The 15,626-nt window shown below is 43.1% G+C and overlaps 1 protein-coding gene across 3 annotated transcripts; it reads left to right on the forward strand.

Annotated features, from left to right (window-relative positions):
- The first annotated feature begins 3,350 nt into the window (after window positions 1-3,350).
- On the forward strand, window positions 3,351-15,529 carry LOC111223361 (zinc finger protein 385D-like). Of its 3 annotated transcripts, XM_022747465.1 has the most exons (9): window positions 3,351-3,425; window positions 5,831-5,946; window positions 7,604-7,663; window positions 10,819-10,926; window positions 11,567-11,735; window positions 12,920-13,171; window positions 13,263-13,444; window positions 14,287-14,388; window positions 14,769-15,529. In XM_022747465.1, the coding sequence occupies exons 1-9, from the start codon at window positions 3,416-3,418 to the stop codon at window positions 15,012-15,014; spliced, it is 1,245 nt and encodes a 414-aa protein (XP_022603186.1). In that variant the 5' UTR covers window positions 3,351-3,415; the 3' UTR covers window positions 15,015-15,529. The 3 variants fall into 3 exon arrangements, with proteins under 3 accessions (XP_022603186.1, XP_022603187.1, XP_022603188.1); XM_022747466.1 differs by lacking the exon at window positions 7,604-7,663; XM_022747467.1 differs by lacking the exon at window positions 7,604-7,663 and having other exon boundaries at window positions 3,367-3,436.
- Window positions 15,530-15,626: the final 97 nt, after the last annotated feature.

The following is a 15,626-nucleotide window of genomic DNA, read 5'->3' on the forward strand; positions in this document are numbered from 1 at the left end:
TTTTTCTGCTGTTTATTTCTGCTTCCTGTGTCTGTTTGATTATTTATGTGTTGGTGCCACAAACCCACATGAGCCTAACAAGTGACGACAACTTCCTTTCACAGACACAAGATCTCAAAAAGCATCTCTACTCTCTCGTCCTTGATTTATCTGTATTTCTCGATGTGAATTTGAGATTTGAGAAGTGTGAGATGGGGCATTTTTTTGGGGGGGTGACTGTGGCTGATGAGGCAAGACAGATTGTCCACTTATTTAAGGGTTGGCGGTTCAATCCCTGGCTCCTCCTGACCACCTGTCTAAGTGTCAATGAGCAAGATTCACTGAACCAAATTGCTCCTGTAGGTCAGACCAGCACCTTTCATGGTAGCTCACTTCCATGGTTTTCATCCTATAGCAACAACATGTGGGTATATTAAAAGAATACAAAGGTGTTTGCACATGCACCTGTCCCTGAAAGTCAGTGAGTCGTTACTGTGTCAAAACTGTGTGGGTGTGTGCCTTCATCTGCGCATGCAAACACAAAACCAAAGTCCAAATCCAAGAATGTGTGACAGCCTACATTCCTCCATCATGCTGCATCTGTCAGAGCGTGTCAGCGGAGAACACAAATTTGAGATTTTCCACATCAGCTGACATCATCACATAAATAGAATCAAAGTCAATGCACACTGATTACCATGGTGATGTTGTTATGGCGACCAATCAAAGGGAGAGGTGAGCTGATGGGTGGCTGTGTGTTCAGACTCTCTGCTCCCCAAAATGCGCAGTGGAGAGGGAGCTGGAAACGAGCTGAGAGGTGGATTATTGCCTGGAGGTGACTGCAGACAAAATGTTAAGAGTGTGTTTATCACCCCTGCTTGAAGACTTGAGCTGTTTAGTCTCAGCTCAGCTTATTATGAGATTAAAACGTGTTTAAAAAAAAAAAAAAACACTTCCCATAACATTTGTATGCCTTCTTATGTTTAGCTGTATCACCTCCCTATATACTTAAGTCAATTATCTCCTTTAAAAGGCTTTAATTTCATAATGGAGCCTGTTGAGCTTGGCTGTCCATATTCAAGGCCCAGCTGGGGTCACAAGATTCCTTTCCAGCATGCAATTAAACAGGTTGCCAGCGACAAACAGAGCCGAGAGCCTCAGTGTTGGTCCACTTAACATAATATTACATACCTCAGTTGCCATGACAGCCACAGTGTTTGTCTGTGAGTCTGTGATGCTAAACGGCTGCAGGTGTAAAGTGATGCATTGAACTATTATTTGAGTGCTCCTTTGAGCAGAAACCTGAGAGCAGACACTGTGTAAAACAGGACTGACATTAACATATCATCTCCATTGAGACACGTGAGCTTTCTGCTGAGTGTACAGTTGTGCTTAAGCGGTGACATCTGCAGAGTAGGAGGCAGATCATGTTTTAGTCAGTGAATGGTGGCTTTTTCAGTCATATTAGCATAATGAAGCAATGTACCCAAAGCAATAATACTTGACTTTTGCCTGGTTTTTATGTAGCTGCCCTGACCACAAATCCACTGACCTAGAAATATTTAACAGCTGACCCAACATCTTACCAATCAGAACCAAGCTTCACACCACACCACCACTTCAATGGTGATTTCTTACCTTGGCACAGCTCTTACACTTGACGACAGAAGGCATCTGGCTGAAACTAGAATATGAAACCCTGAGCTTCCAAACTGTGTGTGTGTGTGTGACTCTTGCAGAAACTTCTCAGCTGCTCCTTCCAAAGGACGGAGGGGGAAAAAAAAAAATAAGGCAATAATACCACCCAGCCCCTAAAAATGCTCTGCTCTTTCTCAGAGAAACACAAAACGTCTGGCAATACAGTAAGTGACAAAATGGGCGTTAAATTGGGTTTATGAGTAGATATTTCCATGTGTGTATTTTTCTCCTCCTTCTCAGCTTTTGTTCCATGCAGTGTGTGGATGGAGGTACAGTCCAGATAAAATGGCTCAGCCAGGAGATGTGCCTTGAGCATGCCTATGCTCTGGTTATTTACATAGGTGCACTTCACATATGCTGTTTTTACTCCAGTGAGTCATTTCCCTGATTGACCCTGAGCGGAGCCTGTCTGCAAGCCAGGCTTTGTGCTATTTCATTTCACTTTTTGTTATGCAGGTCTTTGTAGTGAGGTCTCTGCTTTCTAATCAGAAATGTTTCAATTTCATGTGCATCACTAATAAAAAGGCTTGTTAGTTCAAGCACAAGAGCACACAGGGGCTGTGTGCGTGCATGCGTGCGTGCGTGCGTGCGTGCGTGCGTGTGTGTGTGCATGCATCTTTTCTTTTTTGTTTTGTTTTTTTTTGAGGATAACAGTTGTTGAATTGACAGCCTTCCTGAGCCAATTCTCTCTGGAGTTTGGTGTTGTGGGAAAACACATGTTGTTGTCCACTTTGCTGACATAGAGTGGGAAAACATGCTTGGGCTTGAGGACAAGAAAGTTGAACCGAGGTCACTCTGCCAACTGAAATGTGTGTGCTAGAATGCAAAGACATGTGTGAACATACCTTTTTAAGTGTGAGTGAGTGGATGCATAAATGCATAAACCTGCATTAAAAAGCCTGTGTAGCCTACATTCACGCCTGATGTTTTTTGGCTGTGTTGTGTTGTAGTTTCCTCTCTACGCAGTGTAAGCTCCGGGATGCATCTAAAAATACCATGGGCCCGAGAGGAAAAGGAGTGAGGATGGAAACCAGTTACAGAAGCGTACGAGGAACACAAGGCTCCCTCCAAAAGACAGCAGCCGAGGAGGGGAAGCCTGCACACGGGAAGTCACACTGTGACCTGGAGGGGAAGGATTTCCCCTCAATCTTTCTCAGGAGCAGTTTTATTTTTCATACACCTGAAGCTGAAAATAAGTTACTCTGATAAAGATGAGACTCCCTTGCTTCTGTTTGGCAGTGTTATATCAAGTTACACTGTGCTGTATGAAACCCAAATGTGCCTCTCCCTGTGTGTGTGTGTGTGTGTGTGTGTGTGTGTGTGTGTGTGTGTGTGTGTGTGTGTGTGTGTGTGTGTGTGTGTGTGTGCTGGTATTGAGGGCTTCACTAATCCAGGGTGGTACTGTACATTCATCAAGTTAATTTCCGTCTATTTAGGCTCCTGAATCAAAAACAGATTCCTGCGAGATGTAGATACACTCAGAGGTGGACTTGTACACGAATCGTGAGGAGATGAGGAAGAAGAGCAGCAGGAGGAGGAGGAGGAGGAGGAGGGGGGCGGGGTGGTGAGGAGGAGGAGGAGGAGGAGGAGGGAATCCAGATGGGAAAGAGCAGCGTCGGCGCCGCAGGAGAGAGGTAGAGAGGAAAGACAGGCTGTGGAGGAGAAGACGCAGAGTCTGCCTGGGGATGAAAGATACTTTGATCAAACACTGAACAATCGGATTTCACTTGGTGCCGCCATGTATTTTGGTATGTAAACGGTGTGTTATGCTTTTTAATCTCAAAGAGTTTTTTTTTTTTTTGGTTGTTGTTGATAACGCAGCGGAGTCACTTGTTGCTATGTTGAAATGGATGTGAGCTTATTGAAGTCAGTCACCTGCACAGCGGAACAGACAGAGCCGGCGAGAGAAAGCAGCTTACTCAGTGCATCTTTTACAATATGAAGCCTGGATCATATTTGTTTTAGTTTGATCCTCGTGAAAAATAACAGACGGGGGAATTATTCAGTAGCAGAGAGTTGATGTAGAAATGTAATATCAGAAAAGATCGCCAACGCTAGAGAAAGAAAATATACTTTACTAAGAATTATTATACATATTTATACTGTTGAATAAAGGGTCATAAACTGTAGGCGAAACACAAATTATTATTTGATAGATAAATGGAAGTTGTGGAAATCACAAGTAATGCTGATAAACGGCTTTTATTTAAAAAAAAAAGTGACTGACCATCTAAGATCGTGTGTGTGTGTGTGTGTGTGTGTGTGTGTGTGTGTGTACTCACCTCTTCCACGTGTCTCTTGAATCTATAATTCTTTCAAGTCATTTCTTGCAAATGCAAATATTCAGGTCACACACACACGCACGCACACGCACGCACACACATGACTTGCTAGTTAAGGGCAATCAGACTAATGGCAGAGCGGATGGGTGTGTTTTGATTTTGATTATGATGATTACGCACGCGGGCTGGTCCTGAATCAAACTGTAATCAGGCTCGGAGAACATGCAAACTATAGAAAACAAGCTTCACAATCAGGACTCAGCAACACAAACAAGACGCTTATCGCACAGCACTTTCAGTAATGGCCACAGAACCATGTGTGTGCATCAGGTTGCAAGTGTGTGAGTGTACATGTTTGTGTGGACGTGTATTAACATGTTTTGCATGTGTGTTTAATTTTGATATAATAATGGGTTTTGTGAAGTGTGTGTGTGTGTGTGTGTGTGTGTGTGTGTGTGTGTGTGTGTGTGTGTGTGTGTGTGTGTATATGTGTGTACATGCACCCTGCCCATACCTGTAGCTCTAATTTGGCACCTGTGCAGATTATTTGATTAACCTTCAGTTTCTCCGTGTGTGTGTGTGTGTGTGTGTGTGTGTGTGTGTGTGTGTGTGTGTGTGTGTGTGTGTGTGTGTGTGTGTGTAAGCACACCCCTGAGTACACCAGAGACTATCTGAAGGTCCTTAACAGGTCATTCTCATTCTGAGTTTGAGAGCTGCAATGATTAATCATTAGAATCAGTGAGTCAATATTTGACTAATGATTGTTAATCAAAAGTTCCAAAAGATTTAATGGTTCAAGTTTATCTAGTGTGAATATTTCCTGGTTCTTTAAATGAACTATGACAATAAACTGCATGTCTGGACTTTGGGCTCTTTGTCAGACAAAATAAGACATTTCTGGGAATTTATAATACACACTTTTGTAGTATTTTGTGTTTGTTCTTATCGACAGAATGATTAATTGATACTGAAAGTAATTATTTGTTGTAGCCCTATTGTGTTATGCTTTTAGAAACATGGTGGATGAATCCATACTTTCCTACCCAGTATATTCTTACACTTGCTGTTGGTGCTATTTGTGCATCAGTGTTGGAAAAAGAAGTCTACAGATTCTTTACATAAGTACATCTACATAAAGGTCTACATGTTAAACTGGTGTGTATATTTTATTATAGGATTATTATTCCCGATGGATTTACGCGTAAACAGGATTTAATTGTTTAATCTATAACAATGAGTTAGAGATAAGACACAAGAGAAACACTCAAGGACAAGTACCTCAGCACTCTACTTTACTGTATGGAGTAAGTGTACATGCTTACCTTCTGTGTCTGCTTGTCATACAGATGTCACATTTTATATTACTGCTTATGTGGAAGGTGGGTGTTTCAGACTAACATTAGATAGTGTTGTTTCCTGTGAGTGAAGCTTTACCTTATTTCCGTCACTGCCAGTATGGATTAGTGAATTTTCTTTGTATTAAATTCATGTAGTTAATTCAAGACACGTAATCTTGTTTATTTATAGGGGACAATGCACTTTAATCTAAAACACTGGCTTTCAACAGCATTAATGTAAATGTGCCTGTTAGTTTGACAGCCTGAGACAATTAAAAGCTGACATATAAATAAAAAACATCATACACACAGCAGTGAAGTTGGAAGGTGACGAAAAGAGAGGAAAGACTGAAGGAAATGTATCAGAACTCTTTGCTCTGACAATTTTAAACAAACAATACAATCAATTTTTGAGTACAAAAACTTTGAGCACAGCATGTCTTCGTCTGGTTCTCCCTGAAAAGAAACACCTCATCTCTATTGGGTCATTATTTATCTGTCTACCTGTCTCCTCCCTGCCATGCTGTCTCCTAGGTAATGTGTGTCACAGCGTTGTGCCGCCACTGGCCCGTCCCACGCTGTGCAGGACCCAGCCCTCCCCCGACCCGAAGCCCCTCCTCCCCTTCCACCTGCTGCCTGGATTCACTGATGTGAGTACTGTCAGTCATTGTAGTTGTCATGGCAACCACAATCTCACCCACTGCCTGTTTAAAAAAAAAAAAAAACCCAAATGTTGGTTTTATAGTGGCATTTTCTGCTGCAAGTGGAGGAGTGGTGGAGGACTCTGCCTGCGTGCAGTTATTTTTCAATACACAGATGTATAAGCGCGCTGCCTACATCTTTCCAAATATATCACCTCTGATGCAGAGAGCTGTGACATTTCCACACAACCTGGGGGGTGGAGCCGGTTCCTTGGTATTCCTCACGCAGAGCTTTTCTCAGAGCTGTCTCTGCCCCAGTGCTTGTGAAGGGTGAAGGTGGAGACAACCAAAGCTGGCCAAGTGCAAACCCTGAGGAGAGTCGATGTGTCAGGCGGAGCTGAGGGCTGACGTCTGGTTTTCAGGGGAATTGTGCTGTATGTCTTCATATGCTCCTGGCTGTATGATGTGTGAAATCATTTTTCTGGCCTGAATCAATGTAGTATATGTGATGTAGCCAGACCACACAGCTGAGATGTACACTCACTGACATCACACAACTGTCTCGTACACGTCTTTTTTTGTGTGTGTGTTTGTGTTGAGCACATAAGGCTGTGACTTTTTTTTTTTTTTTGTCCTCACACTTTTGTTAATACCAAACCCAATATGAAGTGAAGAGGCTGCAAACCACTAATAAGCCCATCACTGAGTCTTGCCAAATAGCCACTCTGAAGCAAAACTGACAATTTTCCTTTTGTTCCTCCCTTTTCTTCACTTTGGTCTCATCTCTAATCTGTGATCTGCTCTTAGACGCCTAGAAGAGATATACAGAGAGACAAATTGAGGGTTTAAAAGGAGAGGGTGGCGTGTATATCTGCTGGACTGTTGGTGTGCAGTGTAGTAAATTTGTGTGTGAGGGCTGTATGTGTGTGTAACCTCATTCTCTTTGCCAAAGTAACCACCTGAGGAGAAGTCAGGCATCGGTCCGGGTCTCGGCCCTCTCTCCTTCCCTTTCACCCCGCTCTCCTCTTCTCTCCAGCCATCCCATCCATTTCTTGCATTGCTCTTGCACCGTCGCCCTCTTCACTTCAGCCCTCTCTTTGTATGTATTTTCCACTTAGTCTCCTGCTGTCAGCTTCCCCATCCCTCATCTTCTCTCATGCTTTTCAGCTCCTCATCTCTCCATCCCTTTTCTCCACTGACCCTTCTCCTCCTGCATCACAAATAGTTGAAATAAAAAAAACAAAACAAATCTTGATCAAATTGTTAGTCTCTTGCGCTTTCTCCCGGTGGATGACCTTCGCTCTAAAGTAGAGTGAGCACAGCTTGTTGTTGTTCCATCACCTTCTCCCTGCTGAGTCACATCCACTCTCACCTATTGAAAACTGCTGTCTCTCTCTTTTGTTTCATTTTATTGCGTCTTTGATTAATTTTATATATATATGTACAAGTATATGAGTATATACTGTAAGTCCCCTCTACCTCTGATGGTTATTGTTATTATCAGTTAATCTGCTCATTATTTTCTTGAATAACCTTTTAATCATTTCATGTATAAAATATCTATATATATAGATATATATATATATATCTATATATATACATATATTTGTAATTTCCCAAAGCACAATGTTACTTATTCAAATGTCTTGTTTTACCTTATCAACAGTCCCAAACCCCAAATTACTCTGCACTGGAAAATGGAGAAACTGGAACCAATATATTTTGGGTACGTTTGCTTTAAAAAAAAATGACTGGATTAAATTATTATCAAAATAGTTTATGATTAATTTTCTGTTTGAGTGACTAATTGGTTAATTGATTAATTGTTGTTGTTGTTGTTACATGAATGACACCTTAGAGGTCAGGATCACATGTTCCTTGGTTTCTTTTGGAGTTTTTAAGTATTGTAAGTATTGTTGACTGGAAACTTGTGGTACCATTGAAAATACAAAAAAAAGAAAAAGCATATTATGTCAGCAAACTGAAAAGGATCCCACGGTGTAAAGGGAATCTTCTCCCTCTAATTTGAACCTGTGGGTAAGTGGCCACACAGCTGAACTCTCGCTGCTGCCTGAGTTTTTTTCTGGTGTGTTTATATGTGTGTGTTTTCAAAGTGTGTGTGTGTGTGTGTGTGTGTGTGTGTGTAACCCTGCATCCTCTTGTGAATGTAGATATAATGTGTGTTGGCCTCTGTAAAGAGTTTGTTTGGTGCCCACTTGTGGGTTGTCATGGTTACAGGGTTGCACGCATGTGTGTGTGTGGATGTTTGTCGTGAGCCAGGGATCTAGTGCTGCAAACTGGGACTTCACTGGCTAGTTTGGCACTTTTTTTTTTTTTCTGAAAATGGAAACAAAAAGTGTGTTTGTTTCCAGGCAAATAATAATTTAAATGACAAAGAACCAAAAGCAGCAGCTCATTCATCATAACCCACCCTGTTTTAGGTGCTTGACGTCACGCATTCACACATAGCTCTCACGCTGGTACAAAATGTAAATCCAGGAAGATTCGTCATTATAAATGTTGAGACTCTTGACTGTGCTCCAGGTAAAAGTCTGCTTTACTTCACTCGACCATATGTTTCAGCCATAACTCACTCCCTGGAGCTGAGTATGTCTGACACATCACCACCGCTTTGTGTGAGGAAGTTTCTAGATGGAATGTGCTGATTACAAGTGATGCTCTGTGGTGGATGTCTTTATTTGCTGTACCATCCACTAAAAACATGCTGCTTTCATTGCTTTTAATGGCACAATAAGCAGGGGTTGTTTCAGCAGGTGATGTAGTATGTGTGCGTACAGAACACAGAGAGAATGGCCAGTGAGTAGGAAGGGCGAAATGACTTTGCCACAGGTGCTAGTCCATCGCAGAGTGTGTAGAGTGGGAGAAAGGGGTAAGAGAGTGAGTCTACGGGGAGGCAGAGAGGTGACTTTGATCAGACGGAGGCGAAGGGAGAGGCAGAGGGTTCAGAGGGGAGCAGATGGAGGGGTGAAGGGAGGAATGTGTGATGGGAGGTCAGATGGTGATACAGGAGCCTTGGGGCTGAGGAGGGAGGAGGAGATGAGACAAGCTTTTACTGATCTTAAACGGCTCAGACTCATTCAGACAAACACGAAGCTACGCTCACCTCCTTAGTCATTAATGTGGCCATGTTGTTATTCATGTGTTACATTATACAATCTATACCATACATGTCACGGTTATTCCAAATATCTTAAGAATTTTTTTTTTTTTTTTTTTTTTTTTTTTTATAATTTCATGATTTGCATTTTACACATGTAACACAAAAGTGCTGCATTTGTTTTTATATTTGTCTGTTTGAGTTTCATATGCACAAACAGCTGCAGGGAAACAGAGGGAGATCAGAGACCAATGAGTGAAGACATGCATTCCAGTGCAGCCGCCTGGAGTGATGATCAAAGAAAATGAGCAAGAACGCATGCACACGCGCGCACACACACGCACACACACACACACACACACACACACACACACACACACACACAAACAGAGAGAAAGAGAGAGCCCCTGTTGCATTTTTTACTTTTGAAAGGCAAAGAATTCATCTTTGGCACTAAAGAAACAGGCACTATCTCCAGTGCAGTGCTACATCTTTCCCAGGGCTTACAGAATGAGCTGGCAGACCCATAACAACACATAAATTCTTACGTCACCTCCAGCCACATTTCCATAAAGCCTCCCTGGTTGTGGCTGCTTATATGACTCCCTACATTTCAACACAGGTAATAGGTTTGCTTTGCTCCGCGCAGGCCAGTTGGGTTTTATTACGCTGTGTATATGTGCTCATTAAAACCTCCAGTAGGTAATGTCCAGAGGTGCACAGCGCTGTGTGGTCAGTATTATGTACACAGACACACACATACACATGCAAAGACGTAGGGAGGTTTATTACCTTTTCTTACACTCATAAAGAGAACTAGTCTGCAGGTGGAGAGGTAATTTCATGATTAGTGTTTTTTTTTTTTTCATTGCTCGCAGTACTGGGCAATCAAACACCACAACACAAACAAATGGTTTTAGAAGTACACAGCTTTGTTTTCTCTGGATGGTAATGGTAACTGATCACACCTTGCAAGGAATGTTTCGAAACCCCACCTTCATTTCACGCTGTTCTAGTGGAAAGAGCGTCTGCAGGGTCAGTCTCAGGGAGTCTTCTTAGTACAGGGCTGGGCTAGGAAACACTCACCCCCTGTAGGTTTTAAAGATGACTGTAAAAGGTTTGTAGTTTGTCTGTTATGGAGAGCAGGGGATGTGGTCAAGTTTGTTTCATGGTGGTCCGAACGGATTCGAATAATGACATGTTTTCACTGCAGAAAGACTTTTTCAACTTACATCTGCTACCTCATCTATTTCCCTGCTGTCCATCTGAACCTGCATCTGCTAGTTAGCTACGTTGCTTTTTGTTTCGGAAATGCAGCATCAACCTAGCCAATGACTGAGCTAGAACTGAGGTTCTAACATGGTGCAGTGTCACTTTAACCATGTTATGGTTTAGTCTGGGTCAGGTCATTTCCACAGTCTGAATATCTTCCTGCTGCCTCTAGTAAATGACTGTAAATGTTGCTGTGTGTCCTTGTGCACATGTGTATGTGTAATGTGTGTTGCACCAGCTGTGTGTTTGCTATTGTGTCCATGCACCTGACTGGGTGCCAGATTGACTACTGCCCCATTCAGCTGCTTCTTACAACACCCCACCTCTAACCTGAGATATTATAAATATTTGCTTTTCTGAAAGGAACACCTTTGCTTGCAGACAGCATATCATTTACAGCTTAGGTGACCGCTTTCACTACCTACGCAGTCTTGTCTTTCGCAATCCTAAAGCAGTCATGACCTTAACGTTACGCTTCTGCTTTGCTGCAGATGGATCACGTCCATAAAGCTGTGATTGGCCCAGGCTTCGGGCTCACCTCGCCGCTGAAGAGGAAGCCCAGTTCCTGCGGAGTCTGCCGACTGAGGTTCAACTCTGAAGTGGGTGGTGTCGTGTGGGAAGCACACTTTGAATTGTTTTTCTGTCAGGGTGTTTTTATTTCTCACACACACCCTTGCATGACAGTTGAACGGCTGAGGAGACCTGCCCTTGTATTTGGCTGTTGTACTGGTTCTGAAGGGTTGGAGCTGGGTGAAATGTGCACACCTCTCTATATTTGACCTGTTTAGAACATTATTTTTCCCGTGGCACTTATTACAGAATGATTCATAAGGACTACTGTATCATGTGCTGCACTGCAATACAATATCACCATTCATATTTCAAACAACAATGAATGTCTGAGAAATTGTAGCACAGAAATCACTGTCAGAAAAAATACAAAGAAAAGCAAGAGGCTGTTTTACTTCAATATTTACAATTGCAACTGATGTAAGCAAGCACTTACATCAGGAACATTACAAACTTTGATTGACTTTTTGCCTGGTGTTTGTCTGTGTATTAAAACACCTGTCAATTAATGTGGGAATGAGAGCAGCCTCTAAAACTGTGCTGGAGCTACATTTTGATCACATTCAAGTCAAGTTTTGTCGCTTAAAGTAAAATCATTGTCAGGTTTACATAACTAAATAATTGTGTGCAAGGTGGTTTATACCTTCTTGTTTGCTGTTGTGCACACAGGTGCAGGCTTCCTCCCATTACAGTGGCACCAAACATGCAAAAAGGCTGAAAGCTCTGGACGCCCCAGATTCAAAGATCAGGACCTCTGAACCAGTCGCCAAGGAAACCACATCGCAAATCCTCTCGTCACCCTGCTCACAGCCCTCCAGCTCTGAAACAACATCAGTAGGTGTGTGTCTCTGCAGGCACGCACACTTCCCCTGTGTGTGTGTGTGTGTGTGTGTGTGTGTGTGTGTGTGTGTGTGTGTGTGTGTGTGTGTGTGTGTATGCAGACATCAAATGTATGACAGCGTTAGATATACGAACGCACAGCTCAAACCTTCTTTTCCCAGTCATGACTTTAACTCTTTGATGTGATAAACCTCCTGCTGCTCTGGGTTTTACAGTGAAGAGATTAAAGGTTGAGCATTATCCTCTACTCCTTCTTCATGTCTACATTTACTGACCTCGTTCAGTGGCCTCCTGAGATCAAAAGCACACCGCAAATACTTTGCATATGATCTGTGGGTCGCTGTACAGTACGTGTGCTTGTGCGGGCACCTACAGGACATGTGTGCCTGGAAATCTGTCAGCTCAAGTGTGGAGGTGTGTCAAAGCGTCGACTGCTTTCCAGCGTATATACATGTGCCAGTGCTGATGTGCTACTTCTGCATATGTGTGGGTGTTGAGAAATGAAAATAATACATCTTGCTGTGAGCTAAAGAGCAAGAAGATTGAAGAATTTTTCTGATATGACAACGCTGATATGAGAATTGTTTGTTTGAGAGGAAGAACGAGTGATCACTTCCAGTTCTGAGTTAGTTTGAGGGAAGTGGATGAGACGGCAGGAGCGCTCTCTGAAGATTACTGCAGCAAACAGCCTCGTTGGCCTCTCAGAGTGGGGAATCAATGGTAACAAACAGACACTTTCTCGGCTAGGCAGAGCTAATCATTATTAGCAAAGAGTGAATCCTTAAATCAGCACACACTCCTCCGGGGAACCTCCACAATTCAGTCTCACAAAAGATAATAGAGCCAAATCATCTCTATACAAAACTGTGCGTCTTAGTGCTGGGAGACAGATCCTAGGGGAAATCATTGATTATTAGTGTGATTACAGAGGTTGATAGAGCTCATAATCACCTGTAGCCTGGTGTGTTTTTATCTCTTTCTTCGAGCAAGTCATAAAATTAGTATTTCTGCAAGCTGAAAGAATTCAGGAATTTCATAGAAGTGGAAAAATGTTTGTCCCCCCCCCAATCATCCAACTTCCTCAGATTCCGTCTCCCTCTCTGTCTGCTCTCTTGCTCTCACACTGCTTTCTGCACTCTGTCTTTTTAATGTCATGTCTGTTTTATTCTGGGTTTATTTCAGAACCCTCAGCCCCAAACTCTACCTCCGAGGCGGCACCACTGAGCAGCGGCCCCACTGAAACTGTGAAAGCGCCCTCGGAAACCTCGCTGTCACCCAGCCCGAGGACAACAGAGAAAGAGACACAAAGAGATGGAGACGTGGGGGTTGCTCCCGAGGAGGAGACGGAAGAAGAGAAAGCTATACGTCTTCTCTACTGCTCCCTCTGCAAGGTGGCTGTCAACTCTGCCTCGCAGCTGCAGGCCCACAACAGTGGTGAGAAACTCTACTGTATTGCAGAAGTCAATCCCTCTCCCATTTGTACAGTGTTCATATACTCTGTTGATGTGGCTTTATATCTGCACAGGCACTAAGCACAAGACAATGCTCGAGGCTAGAAGTGGCGATGGGGCCATCAAGTCGTTCCCGAGGACGGGGGTGAAGGCCAAGTTGGCCGTGCCGTCTGAGTCGTCAACTGGACTCCAGAACAAAACTTTCCACTGTGAGATCTGCGATGTGCACGTGAACTCCGAGACTCAGCTCAAACAGGTTTGTTGCTAAGAATGCCAAATGAAAAACAAAGCTTAGGTAGGTTCGTTGTTGTTCTGATAAACACAGAGACGAATTTCACTCTCTATAGTTGTAACATTGTACATTGCGGAAACATTTGAAAGTCTGTGTTGGCTTGTATGTGCATGACACAAAAAAGAACATGAGTAACTCGCTAACTAACCATAGTTGCATTACGGGTCAAGTAGGGTGAGCACTGGGCAGGTGACAGTTTGTTTTTTTTGGGCCTGTAAAGCTATGAAAAGTCAACTGTCACACAAATTTGCCATTCCCTCAGTAAAGCAGGTGATAGGTGTGAACATCTCACACCTGTCGCTTTAAGTGAGTTAAAAATCACAGATCCTTCAACATAATGAGCACAAAGACACTGAGCATAGTCTGTTTCACTGAACACCTGAATATATGATGTTCGCATCTCTGCTCGTGATATGAATGCATAGTGTTGGTCTCCATATCTGAAAGTTAACTTTGGCCAGGTGCTCATGAATATTTAGCAGTTCACTGCTGATTGTGTGTCGCACTGGCCGAAGCCATCTGTTTGCGTTTGTCAATCAAATCAAAAAGATTTCCAAACCCACCCCTCATGAATATGTTGAATCTCAAAGTCAGAGCCAACACGATATCAACATTCTGCCTGAATCCTCAGCATAGGAACTTTGATTAGGCTTCCTTTAATTTCCTCTTCACTGATTATTCAAATTTCCAAGCAAAGGCGACTGTCAGCTTCTTTCTTTGTCTGCTCCGTCTTTATGCTGCTGCCTGCGTCTGTCAGGGCTTATTTATCTGTGAGTTTCTCTATCTGTCCCTCTCCTCCCCTCCAGCACATCAGCAGCAGGAGACACAAGGACAGAGCAGCAGGTAAACCAGCCAAGCCTAAGTTCAGCCCCTACACTCCTACCCAGCGTCACCAGAGTTTCCAGGCAGTGAGTACTCTGCTGCTGCTTGATTTATTTTCACCCTCATCAGTGTGTTTGTGTACATGAGCTGATTCTCTAGAGCCTTTTCCAGGAAGCTCCACTCCCTACTGCCAATGAGACAAATCGTCAGTGATAGGGGTTGAAGAATCTTAAGTCTGAAATGTTTTACTCCCGTGACGCTGAAAGGAAACAAAAGGCATATTACTTTGGAGAAAAGAGCAGATTCTTGATAAGATTGTTTGGTGATAACTGTGCGGCTTATACATCTATTGGCCATCTCCTTGTCCTCCTCTGGTTTCCTACTTAAACTCTTACTTAAGATCCATTTCCTTTTCAGAGAAAAAAAAATCTTGATTGCAGTTTGTTTGCCTGTGTTTCCTCCTCAGATTCGGCTGGCTCTACGGAAGAACCAAGACCTGACCAAACCTCTGGCCTCGTGTCTCCTACAGCGTCAACTTTCCGTTGCTGCTGCTGCTGCTGCCATGGCAACGCTGCCCCCCTTCCCTCTCCGGCCTGCTTCAAACTCGAGCCCTGCCCTGTTTCAGAGTCAGCCCCTCCCCCAGGCGCTGCTGCATCCAGCCCCTGGACCCATCTGTTCAACACACACACCAGTTCTGTTTTCTCCCTACTGACCCCGCCGACGTCTCAATCAGCTCTGAACTACAGCTGAACGCAGACCTGAGACCTGAACAAGATGTGATATAAGACAGGCTTGCTGTACTCCACATGCCAACAGATACTGTGGGTGTCATGGACCAAGACTGAAGACTGTTTGCTGGGGCCAGAACCATACGACAGGTTGGGATGGAGGAAATACAAAGCAGCAAATGAGCTGTGATATGAGCGTGTGTGTGAATGTGTGAGTGCATGCACAGATGTAGCCATCACAGAAGTACAACTTTTTACAGCGTTTTTGCTCTATTCCATTAACTTTTATAGATTTATAGATAATCTGTATAACATTCAAGAAAGTCCCTCTTAAAATGGACTTTGCAGTTTAACATAGATTTAAGAAAGATGCAGAATGGTGAACTTCCATGATGACTATAACTCTGTGTGTTTGCGTGTACAGATATGCATATATGACCGAAAGTATGAATGCCAATCAGCATGCTTGACTCAAGATGTTTATTATTTTCCAATAAAAAATGGCTGTGGATACTCATATTTGATTCCAAACAATTATTTATTACCCTTTGGAGTGTGAAAACAGCCCCAATGGATCATTGATGAAAATATGTCTA

The sequence above is a fragment of the Seriola dumerili genome, unplaced genomic scaffold (genome assembly GCF_002260705.1).
Source record: "Seriola dumerili isolate Sdu_G_001 unplaced genomic scaffold, Sdu_1.0 BDQW01000110.1, whole genome shotgun sequence".
Classification (NCBI taxonomy): Eukaryota; Metazoa; Chordata; class Actinopteri; order Carangiformes; family Carangidae; genus Seriola; species Seriola dumerili.